Source organism: Monodon monoceros, unplaced genomic scaffold (genome assembly GCF_005190385.1).
Source record: "Monodon monoceros isolate NGI ecotype Baffin Bay Population unplaced genomic scaffold, NGI_Narwhal_1 Super_Scaffold_2, whole genome shotgun sequence".
NCBI classification, from domain to species: domain Eukaryota; kingdom Metazoa; phylum Chordata; class Mammalia; order Artiodactyla; family Monodontidae; genus Monodon; species Monodon monoceros.
This window is the reverse complement of record NW_021703776.1, coordinates 179605-197667: the sequence shown is the minus strand read 5'-3', so window position 1 is coordinate 197667 and position 18063 is coordinate 179605. Positions and strand designations below refer to the sequence as shown.

At 42.8% G+C, this 18063-nt stretch overlaps 1 protein-coding gene and 1 non-coding gene across 2 annotated transcripts in view; both read left to right on the top strand.

The window, feature by feature from the left end:
• The first annotated feature begins 1202 nt into the window (after nucleotides 1-1202).
• SUN3 (Sad1 and UNC84 domain containing 3) overlaps nucleotides 1203-18063 on the top strand; it is a 40228-nt gene continuing 23367 nt past the window's right edge. Inside the window, exons 1-3 of the mRNA XM_029234383.1 lie at nucleotides 1203-1471; nucleotides 5491-5552; nucleotides 14398-14501. Of these exons, the coding sequence (XP_029090216.1) occupies nucleotides 1350-1471; nucleotides 5491-5552; nucleotides 14398-14501 (288 nt within the window). The 5' untranslated portion in view covers nucleotides 1203-1349. The remainder of the gene's footprint in view (nucleotides 1472-5490; nucleotides 5553-14397; nucleotides 14502-18063) is intronic.
• LOC114902197 lies at nucleotides 15885-15991 on the top strand. The gene has a single exon (XR_003795416.1). It is a non-coding gene; the product is annotated as a U6 spliceosomal RNA (small nuclear RNA).

Below are 18063 nucleotides of genomic sequence, written 5' to 3'. Positions count from 1 at the left end.
GGGATTTCTTGGGATAGGTCTATACTTCACAGAGTTAAAAAGAAAATTAGTGGGACTTCCCTGGTGGTCCAGTGGTAAAGACTTTGCCTTCCAAGGCGGAGGGTGTAGGTTCGATCCCTGGTCCAGGAGTTAAGATTCCACGTGCCTCATGGCCAAAAAACCAAAACACATTTTAAAAAGTAGCAATATTGTAGCAAATTCAATAAAGACTAAAAACAGTCCACATCAAAAAAATTAACCAAAAAAAAGAAAATCAGTGAATTATATACTAGCACTTACAAATTTACCCTGAAATCAGCATAGCAAAGACAGAAAAACCAAAAAAGAGAAAAAAATCAAAAACAAATACAAAGGGACAGTCGAGCGCTATGGAGAATAAAACAATAGGAAGTCACAAATGTCAGCAGGTGGGCCATCATAAGAAAAGAGCCACAGAGGAGGAGCTTCAAGATGGCGGAATAGGGCTTCCCTGGTGGCTCAGTGGTTGAGAGTCCGCCTGCCAATGCAGGGGACACGGGTTCATGCCCTGGTCCGGGAAGATCCCACATGCCGCGGAGCAACTAAGCCCGTGCACCACAACTACTGAGCCCGTGTGCCTAGAGCCCGCGAGCCACAACTACTGAGCCCGCATGCCACAACTACTGAAGCCCAAGCGCCTAGAGCCCATGCTCAGCAACAAAAGAGGCCACCGTAATGAGAAGACTGCGCACCACAACGAAGAGTAATCCCCGCTCGACACAACTAGAGAAAGCCCTCAAGAAGCAACGAAGACCCAACGCAGCAAAAATAAATTTTAAAAAGTACTGAAGCAAACACAGTGAAACATTGATTTGTTGTAGCAGGATAGTGGATACGGCGACTTCCCTGACAGTCCAGTGGTTAAGACTCTGCATTTCCACTGCAGGGGGCACGGGTTCGATCCTCGGTTGGGGAATGAAGATCCTACATGCCGTGAGGCATGGCCAAAAGAAAAAAAAATTAATAAAAACAAATTGAGAACAGTGGGTACGGGTACCCTGGCATTTCCTGGTATGTTTGGGAGCTGCTGCCGTAAAGCACTGTGATGTACACTCAGGATGTGTGCTGGCTGGTGGAGGGGGCCGCGTGCACCTGCTGTGTGGGGCTGGGCCATTGTGATGTGTCACAGAAGGTGATGCAACAGAAGAGCCCGAGGCATCTCAAGGTTTGTTCACTTGGTTTCCTCCTCGAAGGACAACCACCTGAGAAGTAAGAAGACAAAACCCAAACCAACACAAAGCACATTATGGATCGCATCATGTTTTCCATCAAGTAGCAAAGAGACAGCGGACGGTATTCCATCTACCAGCAATTTGTTCCTCGTGGGGAAAATGAGTGGAAGACCCAGGTCGAGGTGGAGCGCCTGGCTCTTCAGGGCTCCTTCTGAGGAGGCCAGCAGCGGCCCGGGCAGGAGCACTGTGCTCTCCGAGCAGGAAAACCCTGACGCCAGCGGGTACGTACCTGCAGGGGGGATTCCGTAAGATCTGGTGGTATACGTGTCATGTGTCCTATGTGCTCTGTTCACCTGGAAAATAACCCTCCTTTATAGAGAAAGCCTCTGATGTTTCTCTGAATCCCAGTACTTTCTGTGGACTGCTGTCTTCTTTCTATGGCAGGGTTTTTAGGTTAATTACAGCAAGTGGGGGACAAGGGTTATAAAAGAGAAGACATTCTTTTTTAATGTCACTTTGGCAGCAGTGTGAAATTATGTGATTGTAACCTGCAGCATCTCCGGTCATTCGTCAGTGGCCTCTTGCCCGGTCTCTGTCGTGTGCAGGGTCCAGTGCTGAGCTTTACGACTCTGGACACAGAGGGCATTTGTTACGTCCTTGGGTGAGAATTGACTACACAGGCTGTTAGTGGGTACACATTTTGAGCTAATAACTGTCTCCTCTAGTTAGAGCACGTGAGGAGACAGCAGGAAGGCCCCGGCCACTTGGGTGGCCCAAAGACCCAAGACCCTTCACCTGCCCCCTTGGAGCTGCCTGCTGGGAAAACAAAACAAAGAGTAATGAAGTAACCGTCCCCATGGTAACAGCTAAGGTTTAATCAAAAAGCTTAGTTAACCTTTGGTTACTGAGGTATGTGGTAATTTTCATTAAGCCAGTCCCTCGGGAGGGGTCCATGACCTGAGTAACTCTCTTTAGACAGTGGATCCCCCAGGTGACCAGTGAGATTTCAAGGGGTATGGTGGTTTTAAGAATGCACGTTCAGAGAAGAGGGCTGGGAAGACCTTCCTCTCTGTTGCTTTTAGCACATTCTCACCACCCTGGATGAACAATAGACATGATTGCTTTTTGTAGATGGATAAGCCACTTAAAGATTCTATATGGGGGAAATTAGGTGGCTCATTCTGTAGAGGAACAAAATTTGCCCCCCCCCATAAAATATGTCCCTTTGGCATGAGGGTTAATTTAGGCCGATTATTTTGAAGAAACAGAAGACTCAGGAGGTTCTTTTTACCTTCCCCTTAGCTGTGTAAAGAACTGAGATAAAGGGACCGTCCCTGGAACAGAGCTATCAGCAGGGAGGGATGTCTGCAAAGAATTGGGGCAAGGGGTGGGGACCGGCAGGGCCCAGACATCAGAGTCCACTCTGTGTCCCACTGTCTCCGCTTTTATGTACCAGACACTTGCTATTCCATCCCCATGTGAACTGCCTCCCTCCCCTCTGAAGTCCCAACCCTGACCTCCTCTTCTGCCTTTAGCTGAAGATGGTATTTGAGGTGAGGGTCTCAGCCATCTGGGCGAGCGACTCCGTTTTCCTGGCCTCCCTCACACGAACCTGTTATAAAACTTGTGTTTGCTTAATCTGTCTCAGGTCCATTTAATTCTTAGACCAGCCAGAGGAATCTAGGAGGGGAGAGGAAAATGTTTTCCTCTCTGACAGTCCTGAGTCTATACTCCCCGCGGGGTTTGAGCTGCTTCAGGAGCTGTCAGGTTACAAGCCCAATGGACAGTACAGCTCAGGAGCAGATCCCTGAGGGAGTAAATCTGTCCATTTGGTCAACTAGCTCAAACGAATTCAGGAAATCTGTTTCCTGTCTGGTTCGCATAATGTTAAACAGCAATGTTACTTTCTGTGGCCTGGGGTTTTAGGTTAATTACAGCAAGTGGGGGACAAGGGTTATGAAAGAGAAAGACATTCTTTTTTAAAAAATGCACTTCGGCAGCAGTGTGAAATTATGACTGTAAACTGCAGCCTCTCGAGTCATTCATTTGTCAGTGGCCTCTTGCCCAGTCTCTCTCGTGAGCAGGGTGCAGCACTATGAATGAAGCAGCTTCCAGACTTGAGGTCCCTTGCTCAGCCATTCTTCATTCGCCTGGAGCAGGGAATTCTGCCTTTCTGTTGATGGAAACTAGCTCATAACAGGTCAAAACCCCAAACTCAAACTGCTCAAGGGACTTGCTGAAACTCAGGCCCAGCAGTGCCATAGGGGCGGGGCGGGCAGCAGGCCGTTGTCGCCAGACTGTGGGCACACGTCCGTCTCCAAGGGTCCGAGGGACCTGGTCCCCATTTGCGTGGCCTGAGGAGGCTGAGGGCCGGCTGGGTCCTGGGCACCTGGCTCCCTCAGTGATGATGGCTGGGCAGGTCTGGGAACCTGGCCCTGAGGGCACAGCCAGCTGAGATTCCTCAGCGGGGCCTGGGCACTGGCAGGAAGACCCAGACTGTGTGCTGGATGAGCGCCCCCTGGCAGGGTGACCGGCCCGCACAGGGAACCCCGTCCCCTCAGCCATGGCCTGGACCTCGGAGGGCGAAAGTCAAGACGTGGGACCTGAACAAGTAAGATGTGGGGTGATGATGCCGCAAGGACGCATGGAGAAGGAATTTAATGCCTGTCTTTCTCTTTATTGTCTACGACCTTTAAGAGCATTACACCTTTAGATAAAAACTTGCAGGACAGAGGATAACATTTGTTTTGATGGAGGTTTATAGGAACATCGTGACCTGACCTTCCCAGACAGCTGCGAGAACAAAGGCTCTGACACCAAGAAGCCTGCAGCAACCAACCACGCCCATCCCCCCCGCCTTTCCTACGAAAGGTCTTAGCTGAAAGGCTTCAGGCAGTTCTGAGGTTTTAAGGCGTGAGCCACCCTTCTCCTTGATCGGCCCTGAAATAAAACTTTCTCTGCTCCACGCTCCAACGTTTCTGTTTTGTCTGCCCTCACTGTGCATCGGGCACACAGACTTGCGTTCAGTAACAACGCCCCCTTTCCTAAGTTGAGACCCAGTGCCTCTCCTGCTACGTCAAGGTGCCATCTGTAATTAATGAGTGATTCACCTTTACCTAGTTTTCCGTACGTTTTAAATAGAAATTTCCGTCTGCCACCTTAGAGTACTTTGCCCCGAAGCTCCTAGCCTTCTGTCTTAACGTGATTAGCCTATTTTAGCCATTTTCTTTTTTTTTCTTTTTAAACAATCTTTAAAGTTGGATGTGAAAAGGTTATAACTGGGATCACATTGTAAAACTCTCTGGAAACATCTACTGAGGCTGAATATGCACAGACTCTACCACCCAGCAGTTCCTCTCCTGGGAGTTCACCTAAATGAAATACACACGGTGTGTTCATCAAAAGCCACGGGCAAGAGCGCGCACAGCAGCATCGTTTGTAAGACTGCAACGGTGTTGTGCATCACGGCCCCTAATGCCCACCAGCATGAGGGTGGTACCCGTCTGTGTGCTCACACAGTGGGGTACTCTGCAGTGATGAGAATGAAGGGGCTCCAGCCACGCAGCGTGAGGCCATGGATGGCTCGCAAACATTCAGAGGATCAGCCACACATATGTTCCGTTTACGATTCTTCCCAACCAGGAAGCCTACTCAGTGGGCACAGAGCCTGGGAGAGAGGTGCCCTTCAGGGGCGGGAAATGCAGGGTCTGATGGGGGCCCAGAGAGGCTGCTGACCAGCCGCTGTGCTCTTTCCTTGTTCTGGGTGAAGTTACATGGATACGTTCATTTTGTGAAGGTCCACTGAGCTGTGTGATGGTTTGTGCTCTTTTCTGTATGTATGTTGTACTTCAATAAAAAGTGGGAAAAAAGGTTAGGATTGCTTTCAAGAATTTTATCAGATAGTTGCTCATTGTCATAGTTCTTTAGCTTAATACCGAATTTCCACAAAATCAGACTCTGACTTTTCTTTTTTCTCTTTGGCTCACGCTACATTGCAGACCTCTAAGAAAACAGACCTCTGTTTTCTTCTTTATAAGCATTTATAGGCATAAAAACATACAACAGCATGACAGTAATATGTGTGAAAGAGAGGGGTATGTATGTATGTGTGAATATGTATATACACCAGCCTGAATACTGTTTTCCCTCAATTTCACAGATAGTGGATTAGGAATTAAATTAACTCACATACTCAGCCTAGTCATGTTTCTTGACTTGGTTGTAGAGGTTAAAGTTCAAATTAAAGGTTAAGGGTGGTGTGTTGTTAAATTCTTTTTGCTGTTATTCTTCTTCTTTTTAGGTTAACTCGATCATGGAAGACTGTCACGAGTATGGTGTTTATACTGACATTTCTTCTTCTAGGTGAGTCTTCCTAAATAATGATCCTTGAAGCCATTTCACAGGATGTGTGTGGTGAGAGATATCACAGTGGAATGACTCACATTTGTAATAAATACCATAGGAGCCTGGAAGTGACTGCACGCTCTTGAACCATTCCTTTTTTTTTTGTCTTTTATTTCTGATCGTAAAAGTAATATGGGCATCTTTGTGAAAACTTAGCAAGTACTTTATTTCCTCTTAGAATCACAGTTTAAAATGAAAGAAGTTGCTGTGAAGTTAAGAATCCTTTATATTTTTATTGCAAACACATACAATTGACCTTTTCTAAATCTGGGTGACTCATCTTATGGGATTTTGACAACCAAAGGCTCTGGCTTATCATAGGATTCTTGAAGAAATGATGGAGCATGCAGTTTGCAGTTTTCTGACTGTAAATATCACCCATCACAAACCCTAGCACACCGGAAAACTGCTCTGTGGTATGCAGACAACCTGAAGTGTAGACTGCCCATGAAAGAGTTCCACCCAGTTTCACCACGAAATGCTGTTTTACGTGGTAGTGGGGGCTATTTAGTTGGGACTGCATGCAGATACCTGGACCGAGGGCTCTGTGAAGCTTGCACCAGCCTTCCTTTAGTTGCATCTTAGTGCCCTGAGCACCCACCCCATCTCAGCAGACCTCTAGACTAGACTTTGAATATTCCAGTTCCTACCGAGAACTGCACGCTTCCTGGCTCTGCTGCTTCCAGCTGTCTGGTCTTCATCTCTGCTGAGTTCAGTCTGTGAACCTCAGGGGGCCGCCCCCGAGCCCCCGACCCCTTGCTGCTGCCCACCCCTGACTCATGAACCCTCTGTGATGAGATTTCCCACAGCTCCACCCTAGCCCCATGTACAGTGATCCACGTCTGCTCTTCTTAGGCTCCACCTCCCTGCCTGTGTCAGGAACACGCCATGTGAACGGTAGAACTATTTGTGCTCAGGATTTTCCTTGTTTTGGAAATGAATACCCTATATTCCTTTGATATCTTTTAAGATACATCTTCACAGTGCATGCAAACTTCTTCTTTGTCTTTCCCCACTGTAAGCTTGCCCACTTGCCCACAAAGGGGCCAGATCCATTTTAGACACCACTGATGTGTGAATGATTTCAATGGAATTAAAGTGGACTCAGATCCTTTTTTTTTTTTTAATTTATTTTCAGCTGCGTTGGGTCTTCGTTGCTGTGCACGGGCTTTCTCTAGTTGCAGCGAGCAGGGGCTACTCTTCGTTGCGGTGTGCAGGTTTCTCATTGCAGTGGCTTTTCTTGTTGTGGAGCACCGGCTCTAGAGCGCAGGCTCAACAGTTGTGGCACATGGGCTCAGTAGTTGTGGCTCATGGGCTCTAGAGTGCAGGCTCAGTAGTTGTGGCGCACGGGCTTAGTTGCTCTGCGGCATGTGGGATCTTCCCGAACCAGGGCTGGAACCTGTGTCCCCTGCATTGGCAGGCGGATTCTTAACCACTGCACCACCAGGGAAGCCCCTCAGTTCCTTTTTTTTTATCTACTGGGGTGAAATCCACATAATATAAAATTAACCATTTAGAAGTGAACAGTTTAGTGGCATTGAGTGCATTCACAGTGTTGTACAACTACCACTTCTAATTCCGAAACATTTTCATCAACCCCAAAAGAAACCCCACACCCATTAATCAGTCACGCCCCATTCCCCCTCCCCTATCCCCTGGCAACTACCAATCTGCTTTCTGTTTCTAAGGATTAACATGCTCTGAATGTGTCATATAAACGGAACCATACAATGTATGACCATTTTTGTCTGGCTTCTTTCACTAAGCATCATGTTTTTGAGGCTCATCCATGTTGTAGATGAATAAGTGCTTCATTCCTTTTTGTGGATGAATAATATTCCATTGTATGAATAGACCACAATTTGTTTATCCAGTCAACTATGGATGGGCATCCACTGCTTCCACCTTTCGGCTGTTGTGAATAGTGCTTCTATGAACACGTGTATAGATGTACTTGTTTGAATACGGTAAGTCCTCTACATACGAACCTTCACGTTGTGAACTTCCAAAGGTTTGAATGTACGTTCACATGTCCAATCACATAACTTAGTTCGCATATCTGGTGTACATTGTCATGCGTGTGCATCCTCTATAAGTGGTTGTGCTTTTGTGCACTACACAGTACTGTATAGAGTACTGTAGTACAGTAGCTTTATTTCTTGCCTTTTCCCTCGATGCCAGCCCCTGGGTGCCAGCTTTTGTACTGTACTGCTGTACTTTTCAAGGCACTGTACTGTAGAATTTAAAATGTTTTCTGTATTTTTTGTGTTTGTTTGTTTTTTATGTATTATTTGTGGGAAAAGTATTATAAGTATTTGGACTTATGAAAAACTTGGACTTACGAACTGGCTCTCAGAACAGAACTCGTTCACATGTAGTGGACTTGCTGTACCTCTTTTCAATTCTTTGTGTTATATTCCTATTAGCAAATTGCTAGGGAGGAATTGCCAAACTCTTTTCCAGAGAAGCTGCACCGTTTCGCTTTCCCACCAGCAATGTACGATGGTCCCAGTTTCCACACATCCTCACCGACACTTGTTATTCTCCATTTTTTAGGACTGTAGCCATCCTGGTGGATGTGAAGTGCCGTCTCATTGTGGTTTTGATTTGCATTTCCCTAGTGATTGATATTGACTAATATTGAGCCACTTTTTATGTGCTTGTTTGACATTTATATATCTTCTTTGGAGAAAGTCTCTTCCAGTCCTTTGCCCATTTGATTGGGCTTTTGTCTTTTTGTGGTTAGACTTGTAAGAGTCCTTTATATTAATATATTCTGGATATTAGACCCTTCTCAGATATATAATTTGCAGATATTTTCTTTCATTCAGTAGGTTGCCCTTTCACTTTTTGAGTAATGTCCTTTGATGCACAAAATGTTTTAATTTTAGTGGTGTCATATCTAAGAATCCATTACTAAATTTTCGGTCATGACAATTTACTTCTATGTCTTTTCTGAGAGTTGTATGATTTTCGCTCTTATATTTAGCTCATTGATCCATTTTGAGTTAATTTTTGTATATAGCATGAAGTAGGGATCCAACTTCATTTTTTAGCAAATGGACATCCAGTTATCTCAGCATCATTTGTTGAAAAGACTATTTTCCCCATTGAATGGTCTTGACACCCTTGTCAAAAAATTCAGTCAGCCATAGATGTATGGGCTTATTTCTGGATGTGAAATTCTATCCCATTGGCCTATATGTCTATCTTTATGCCTGGACCACATTGTTGGAATCTGACAGGGATTGCTTGGAATCTATAGACAGTTTCAGGTAGTATTGTCATCTTAACAATAGTAAGCATCCTGACTTATTTACACCTTTAAAAAATACCTTTCAGCATTCTTTTATAGTTTTCAGTTTGGGTTGTAAAATGTGTCTCCTGTAGGCAACATATAGTTGGATCATGTTTTTTTAATCCATTCTGGCAGTCTTTATTTTGATTGGAGAGTTTAATCCATTTACATGTAAAGTAATTACTGATAAGAAAAGAATTCCGCCATTTTCCTATTGTTTTCTCTGTCTTATACCTTGTTTGGTCCTCATTTTATTCATTATTGCCTTTTGTGTTTAGTTTTGTTTTTTTTTTTTTTTTTTCTTGGCTGTGCCGCACAGCATGTGGGATCCTAGTTCCCTGATAAGGGATCAAACCTGCGCCCCATGCAATGGAAGCACACAGTCTTAACCACTGCACCACCAGGGACGTCCCTGTAGTGTACTGTTTTGATTTTCTTCTCATTTTGTGGATATGTTTCAGAAGTTTTCATGGTGACTACCAGGGAGATTACAACTAACACTCTGAATTCATAAAATATAGCCTGAATTGGAACCAACATAACTTCAACAGCATATAAAAACTCTGCTCCTATACAGCTACATCCCTTCCTCTTTTATGCTGTTGTCAAAAATTACACTCTTTTTTTTAACACCTTTATTGGAGTATAATTGCTTTACAATGGTGTGTTAGTTTCTGCTTTATAACAAAGTGAATCAGTTATACATATACATATGTTCCCATATCTCTTCGCTCTTGTATCTCGCTCCTTCCCACCCTCCCTATCCCACCCCTCTAGGTGGTCACAAAGCACAGAGCTGATCTCCCTGTGCCATGAGGTTGCTTCCCACTAGCTATCTATTTTACATTTGGTAGTGTATATATGTCCATGCCACTGTCTCACTTTGTCACATCTTACCCTTACCCCTCCCCATATCCTGAAGTCCATTATCTAGGAGGTGTGTGTCTTTATTCCCGTCTTACACCTAGGTTCTTCATGATCTTTTTTTTTTTCCTTAGATTCCATATATATGTGTTAGCATACAGTATTTCTTTTTCTCTTTCTGACTTACTTCACTCTGTATGACATACTCTAGATCCATCCACCTCACTACAAATAACTCAATTTCATTTCTTTTTATGGCTGAGTAATATTAAATTGTATATATGTGCCACATCTTCTTTATCCATTCATCCAATGAGGGACTCTTAGGTTGCTTCCATCTCCTGGTTATTGTAAATAGAGCTGCAATGAACATTTTGGTACATGACTCTTTTTGAATTATGGTTTTCTCAGGGTATATGCCCAGGAGTGGGGTTGCTGGGTCGTATGGTAGTTCTATTTGTAGTTTTTTAAGGAACCTCCATACTGTTTTCCATAGTGGCTGTATCAATTTACATTCCCACCAGCAGTGCAAGAGTGTTCCCTTTTCTCCATACCCTTTCCAGCATTTATTGTTTCTAGATTTTTTGATGATGGCCATTCTGACTGGTGTGAGATGATATCTCATTGTAGTTTTGCTTTGCATTTCTCTAATGATTAATGATGTTGAGCATTCTTTCATGTATTTGTTGGCAATTTGTATATCTTCTTTGGAGAAATGTCTATTTAGGTCTTCTGCCCATTTTTGGATTGGGTTGTTTGTTTTTTTGTTATTGAGCTGCATGAGCTGCTTGTAAATTTTGGAGATTAATCCTTTGTCAGTTGCTTCGTTTGCAAATATTTTCTCCCATTCGGAGGATTGTCTTTTGGTCTTGTTTATGGTTTCCTTTGCTGCACAAAAGCTTTTAAGTTTCATTAGGTCCCATTTGTTTATTTTTGTTTTTATTTCCATTTCTCTAGGAGGTGGGTCAAAAAGGATCTTGCTGTGATTTATGTCATAGAGTGTTCTGCCTATGTTTTCCTCTAAGAGTTTGATAGTTTCTGGCCTTACATTTAGGTCTTTAATCCATTTTGAGCTTATTTTTGTGTATGGTGTTAGGGAGTGTTCTAATCTCATACTTTTACATGTACCTGTCCAGTTTTCACAGCACCACTTATTGAAGAGGCTGTCTTTTCTCCACTGTATATTCTTGCCTCCTTTATCAAAGATAGGTGACCATAGGTGCGTGTGTTTATCTCTGGGCTTTCTGTCCTGTTCCATTGATCTATATTTCTATTTTTGTGCCAGTGCCATACTGTCTTGATTACTGTAGCTTTGTAGTATAGTCTGAAGTCAGGGAGCCTGATTCCTCCAACTCCATTTTTTGTTCTCAAGATTGCTTTGGCTATTCAGGGTCTTTTGTGTTTCTATACAAATTGTGAAATTTTTTGTTCTAGTTCTGTGAAAAATGTCAGTGGTAGTTTGATAGCGATTACATTGAATCTGTAGATTGCTTTGGGTAGTAGAGTCATTTTCACAATGTTGATTCTTCCAATCCAAGAACATTGTATATCTCTCCATCTATTTGTATTATCTTTAATTTCTTTCATCAGTGTATTATAATTTTCTGCATGCAGGTCTTTTGTCTCCTTAGGTAGGTTTATTCCTAGATATTTTATTGTTTTTGTTGCAGTGGTAAATGGGAGAGTTTTCTTAATTTCATTTTCAGATATTTCATCATTAGTGTATAGGAATGCCAGAGATTTCTGTGCATTAATTTTATATTCTGCTACTTTACCAAATTCATTGATTAGCTCTAGTAGTTTTCTGGTAGCATCTTTTGGATTCTCTATGTACAGTATCATGTCATCTGCAAACAGTGACAGCTTTACTTCTTCTTTTCCAATTTGGATTCCTTTTATTTCCTTTTCTTCTCTGATTGCTGTGGCTAAAACTTCCGAAACTATGTTGAATAAGATTGGTGAGAGTGGGTAACCTTGTCTTGTTCCTGATCTTACAGGAAATGGTTTCACCATTTTTCACCATTGAGGATGATGTTGGCTGTAGATTTGTCATATATGGCCTTTAATATGTTGAGGAAAGTTCTCTCTATACCTAGTTTCTGCAGGGTTTTTATCATAAATGGGTGTTGAATTTTGTCGAAAGCTTTCTGTGCATCTGTTGAGATGATCATATGGTTTTTCTCCTTCGATTTGTTAATATGGTGTACCACATTGATTGATTTGCATTTATTGAAGAATCCTTGCATTCCTGGAATAAACCCCACTTGATCATGGTGTATGATCCTTTTAATGTGCTGTTGGATTCTGTTTGCTAGTATTTTGCTGAGGATTTTTGCATCTATGTTCATCAGTGATATTGGCCTGTAATATTCTTTCTTTGTGACATCTTTGTCTGTTTTTCATATCAGGGTGATTGTGGCCTCATATTTTGTATCCACTAACATAGATCTATAATTATTTTTTTGCATTTGTCTTTTTAATCATGCAGGAAATATAAAGAGTTACGAAGCAAAAATACAATAATACTGGCTTTTATATTTACTTACTAAAACTTATAGTTGCCTTTACTGGAGATATTGATTTTCTCCAGATGACACTGACTCTCTAGTGCCCTTTCACTTCGGCCTGAAGGAGTCCGTTTAGCATTTACTGTAGGGCAGGTGTTCTGGCAATAACTTCTTCAGTTTTTGTTTTCTGGGAATGTCTTAATTTCCTCTTCATTTTGAAGGATAATTTGGGTGGATATAGAATTCTTGGTTGGCATGTTTTGTTTTTTTTTCCTTTCAGCATGTTAAATATGTCATCCCACCAACTTCTGGCTTCCATAGTTTCTGACAATATTCAGAGATCTGATAATATTCTTATTAAGGATTCCTTGTACTTGACAAGTAGTATTTATCTTGCTCTTTTCAAGATTCTCTGTCTTTGGACTTGAGGACACAGTGGGGAAGGGGAAGCTGGGATGAAGTGAGAGAGTAGCAATGACATATATACACTACCAAGGGTGGGAGGGAGGCTCAAGAGGGAGGGGATATGGGGATATATGTATACATATAGCTGATTTACTTTGTTGTACAGTAGAAACTAACACAACATTATAAAGCAATTATACTCCAGTGAAGATGTAAAAAAATTTTAAAAATTCTCTGTCTTTGACTTCTGACTGACTGATTATAGTGTGTCTTAGTATAAGTCTCCTTAAGTTTATCCTAGTTAGAGTTTGTTGAGCTTCTTGGATGTGTAGATTTATGCTTTTCATCAAATTGGGAAGTTTTCAGCTATTATTTATTCAGATATCTTTTGCTCTGTCTTCTTCTGGGACTCCCATAGTGTACACTGATAAGTTTGAGGCTGTTTTGCAGGTCTCTCAAGCCCTGTGTACTTTCTTTATTCTTTCTCCTCCTCATCATCATACTTGATAATTTCAATTGTTCTGTCTCTGAGTTCATTGATTCTCTCTTTTGCCTACTCACATCTGCTGTTGAGCCCTTTCAGTGAATTTTTCTTTTCAGTTATTGTACTTTTCAGCTCCAGAATTTGTATTTGGTTCCTTTTATAATTTTTCTATTGGTATTATCATTTTATTCATACTCCATTTCTTTGGTTTTCTTTAGTTCTTTGTCCATGGTTTCCTTTAGTTTTTGAGCATATTTAAAACAGATGGGTTATAAAGTTTTTGTCTAGTTAGTCCAATGTTTGGGCTTCCTCAGAGATGTCATGGCCAGTTTATGTCTTGAAATCTTTCAACAGACATTGCAGCCTCCCAGAAAACTGTTCTAGCCCAAGGGAGTGGGTAGAAACAAAGGTCAGCCTCTGCACCAGCTAATCAGGGGAACACTAGGCAGGTCAAAACTCAGAGTCACACTAGTTGAAGAACAATGTCTGTATTAGACCCCTGGCACAACATCTGCACCAGAAACATTGGCTGCCATCTGCACAGCCACTGCCACCATTCTGGGGAGTGGGAGATGGTAGGGCAGGTGAGCAATAATGCCACACTGTTCTCTTTCCAAAACTAATCTGCCCTTTTCTTCAGTCCTCTGGTTGCTGTAAGTTTGAGATTAGATTTCAGAATTCCAATAAAGTTGGTCCTGTTAGTCTTTGCAAGCTTATGATTGTTTCAATGAAGGAACAAGTTCTTGAGCCCCTTATGCTGCCATTTAAAATTATTGTCACCCAAGAATCTGATATAGCTTCCCTGCTTAGAGAAACCTCTATTAATATATGTTGTCCACAAAAATTCAATTAACAATCAGATTAAGAAGGAAAAAGAGGAATTTTATTCAAGGCAAACTGAGGATTATATCTCAGGAGACAGACTCTCAGTAGTTCTGAGAACTGTTCCACCTGTTAGAAGTCGAAGGCACATATACATTTTTGAGACAAAAGCTCATATGTCAAAATGACATGCTGATATTTATATAAAGTGCACTCCCATCTTTGAGGAACCCTGGTTAATGTGTAATGCAGATGCACACTGCATATTAGGGAGGGAGGGAGGAGGCCCAAATGGACACAGAGAAAGAACTTAAATTTTTTTTTGTCCTGCCTGAAAATATAAATTTTGTTTCATCAATGTAAAATATCTTATAACTGTTTCCAGATAAACTGTTTAATCAAAGTCAATCTTTTCCTTAACAGGATTTAGAAATCACATGAGGCTTAAAGAAAAAGAGTTTCCTCAAAAATCCAGACAATTTTATGCTGTAATTGCAGAATATGGTTCACAGCTTTACAATTACCAGGTGATGTTTTGTTAAATCATTTTGTATGTCACTCATTTAAAATCTAATACACTAGATTTGTGATTCATTACCCTTTCTTTCTTCCCTGTTTCTCCCTTTTGCAATGGCAATGTCTATCCTATGCTGCTATGTTTGAAAGCAGTTAATGTGTTTGATTTCACAGCCTCATAGCTGGAGGGGAATTTGCTTCAGGATGAATTGTACCTGGGGTCTCATCCATATCTGACTTAGATGACATTTAGTTGAGGCTTTGGACTTTAGACTTTTAAGTTGATGCTGGAATGAACAAAGACTTTTGAGCTGTTGGGATAAAATGGATGTATTTTGTATGCAAGAAGGACATTAATTTGGGGGGCCAGGGTTAGAATGTCACAGGCTGAATATTTATGTCCCCCCCCAATTCATATGTTGAAACCTAACCCCAGGTATTAGGAGGTGGGGTCTTTGAGAAGTGATTAAGTCATGAGGGTGGAACCCCCATGATTGGGATTAGTGCCCGTTATAAAAAAGATAGCCCAGGGACTTCCCTGTCAGTCCAGTGGTTAAGACTCCACAGTCCCACTGCAGGGTGTGTGGGTTTGATCCCTGGTCGGGAAACTAAGATCCTGCATGGCACATGGTGTGGCCAAAAAATAAAAATAAAAAATAAAAAAAGATGCCCCAGAGGGTTCCCTGCCCTCTCTCTGCCATGTGAGGAGACAGTGAGGAGACACTGTCTATGAACAGAAAGTGGTTCTCACCAGATACCAAATCTGCTGGTGCCTTGATCTTGAATTTCTGTCTCCACAACTGTGATAAATAAACTGTTATTTATAAGCCAACCAGTCTCTGGTATTCTGGAGCAGCCTGAACAAACTAAACCAGCACCCCAAGGGAAGCTTCAGCACATGGAAAATGGCAACTAACACTTCAGTTAACCACTGCCTGGAGTTGTAGACAGAATGGTCTCCCATCTGTCCTGAAGCTAGTTAGAGCAAAAGGGACTGAGCCTGAGATCAGACACTGGTGTCCTCTCTCTGGTGCACCCCAGCACTCCAGATGTTACCTTGTCTATCCTATGCTTTGGCCTCTGAAGATGAGAGAAAGGAGGAAGGACAGGAGCTTCGGTCAAGTCAACCACTGCTCCACAGAAAGAAGGGACAGACCAATGAACTCCATCCAGTCAGTGACCTTGGACCTGAGCTGGTGCCCTCTTCCCTGGAAGTTATAAGGTTTAAAATTAGATAACTTGTGGCAGTTTTGTTATAAAAAAAAAAAAAGTACTGGCCACGTGAGGCATTTGTGAACACTTGCGTCCAATTTGTCACAGCTTGAAGTATTGGAGCCACATTCTAAGGCATAAAGCTTTGGGTCTCAGTCGACATTACCTGTAAAAACAAAACAGTGCTCACCGAGGCAGTGCACATACAAAAAGTGGACCAGTACAGAGAAGATCAGCATGGCCCCTGAGCAAGGATGACTAGCAGATTCATAAAGGCTTCTATATTTTTAAGAGTAAAATAGTTAACAATGACTAACAAGGCTGTGGCCCTGCCCACAGCTGTTTCTCTGCCTTTTCTACTCAGCCCTGTCCTTTCTCAGGAGGCTGTTGATTCCACACCTGTCCAGTTGACTGCAGATGCCAACTGGTCCTCCTTCAATGGGCATGTTTTGGGTCAGGCAGCAGGCGTTTCATCAGGAGCTCTGTTGGAGATGCTGTGCAGTCCTACTGAAGGCACTGGACATCTGTCCTAACCTTCCATGGGGCTCTGTACGCCTGCCCGGAAGGAAGCTCCAGAAAGGTTCTTAGGAGCCCCAGCACCATTCTTATCACAGGACCCTCGTGGAAGGGATGGATCACCAGCCGTACCCAAAGCAGCCTCTTCTGCATCTTTGAGGTTTTCATTTTTCCCTGTGGATGCCAACCCATCTTCCACGTGTTATCTTCCTTTCCCAGTCCTTCTTTTCTCTTCACTTTCATTTCCTCACTTTTTTTTGGTCTGATGGCTTTTTATTTTTTAATTTATTACTTTATTTATTCTTGGCTGTGTTGGGTCTTTGTTGCTGTGCATGGGCTTTCTCTAGTTGCGGCAAGTGGGGGCTACTCTTCGTTCCAGTGTGCAGGCTTCTCATTGTGTTGGCTTCTCTTGTTGTGGAGCACGAGTTCTAGAGCACAGGCTCAGTAGTTGTGGCACACGGGCTTAGTAGTTGTGGCTCATGGGCTCTAGAGTGTAGGCTCAGTAGTTGTGGCTCGTGGGCTCTAGCGTGCAGGCTCAGTAGCTGTGGCACACAGGCTTAGTTGCTCCGCGGCATGTGGGATCTTCCCAGACCAGGGCTGGAACCTGTGTCCCCTGCATTGGCAGGCAGATTCTTAACCACTGTGCCACCAGGGAAGCCCTGGTCTGATGGCTTTTTATACTATATTTGCTCCTATAGTGGAAGCCACCTAAAATCCTTTTGGAAATGAGGCAAATAAAATGCTTTTAAAAATCCGGAAAATGTTAGCTTTCAAAGAACTCTCAAATTTATTTATCAGCAAATTAATGAAGGCATATTTTCTGTATGTTCTTTTAAGGTTAGAACAGAAAAAAGTAACAGAAGTGCAACACACTTCCTCTACTGACAGGAAACCTATTCAAACAGAAACTGAAAAACTAGAAATAAGAATTTCTCCCTACCAAAAATAAGCTCCCACATCCACATCCACATCAAAAGAAAAATGTTGAGGAGAGCCTATAAGAAATTAAATTGTCCACTAATGAGAACCTACCGTTTAGCACAGGGATCTCTACTCAGTGCTCTGTGGCGACCTAAATGGGAAGGAAATCCAAAAAAGAGGGGATATATGTATATGTATAATGTGATTCACTTTGCTGCACAGCAGAAACTAACACAACATTGTAAAACAACAATACTCCAATAAAATATTTTTAAAAATTTAATTGCTCAGCAGAAAAACAAAAGCGAGGTAATTGCTTACTGTGTGGTGTGCCGTGTTCCACTCCACTCCATTGTCAAACAACAGTGTGGATGAGACGTCCCTCCTGCCTTGCACCATTTTGGCAGAGCAAGCTGATGGGAAGTCAGAGTCTTTGAAACAAAAAAGCAAACTTGTCCGTTTAGAAGGATGGAACATTATTTCCCAGATAACTCATGGTTGGTCACTGCAGTGGGTTGAAAGTGACCCCCAAGAAGCTATTTCATGGCCTGACCCCCAGAACCTGTGCATGGAACCTTTATTTGGAAAAAAGAGTCTCTGCAGGTGTAATTAGGGCTCCTGAGATGAAGTCATCCTGGATTTCCCAGATGGGCCCTAAACCCATTGACACGTGTCACACAGCTGATAAGAGACACACAGAGGAGAAGCACCTAGGGGAGAAGGGCGTGTGGGGACAGTGCAGCCACAGCAAGCCCGGGAGCCTCCAGAAGGTGGAAGAAGCAAGAAATGGAATCTCTCTTGAGCCTCAGAGGAAAGTGAGGCCCTGCTGACACCCTGATCTCGGACTTCTGGCCTCTAGGGCTGTAAGAGAATCCACTTCTGTCATTTTAAGCTGCTGGGTTTGCAGCCATTGGTGGGGGAGCC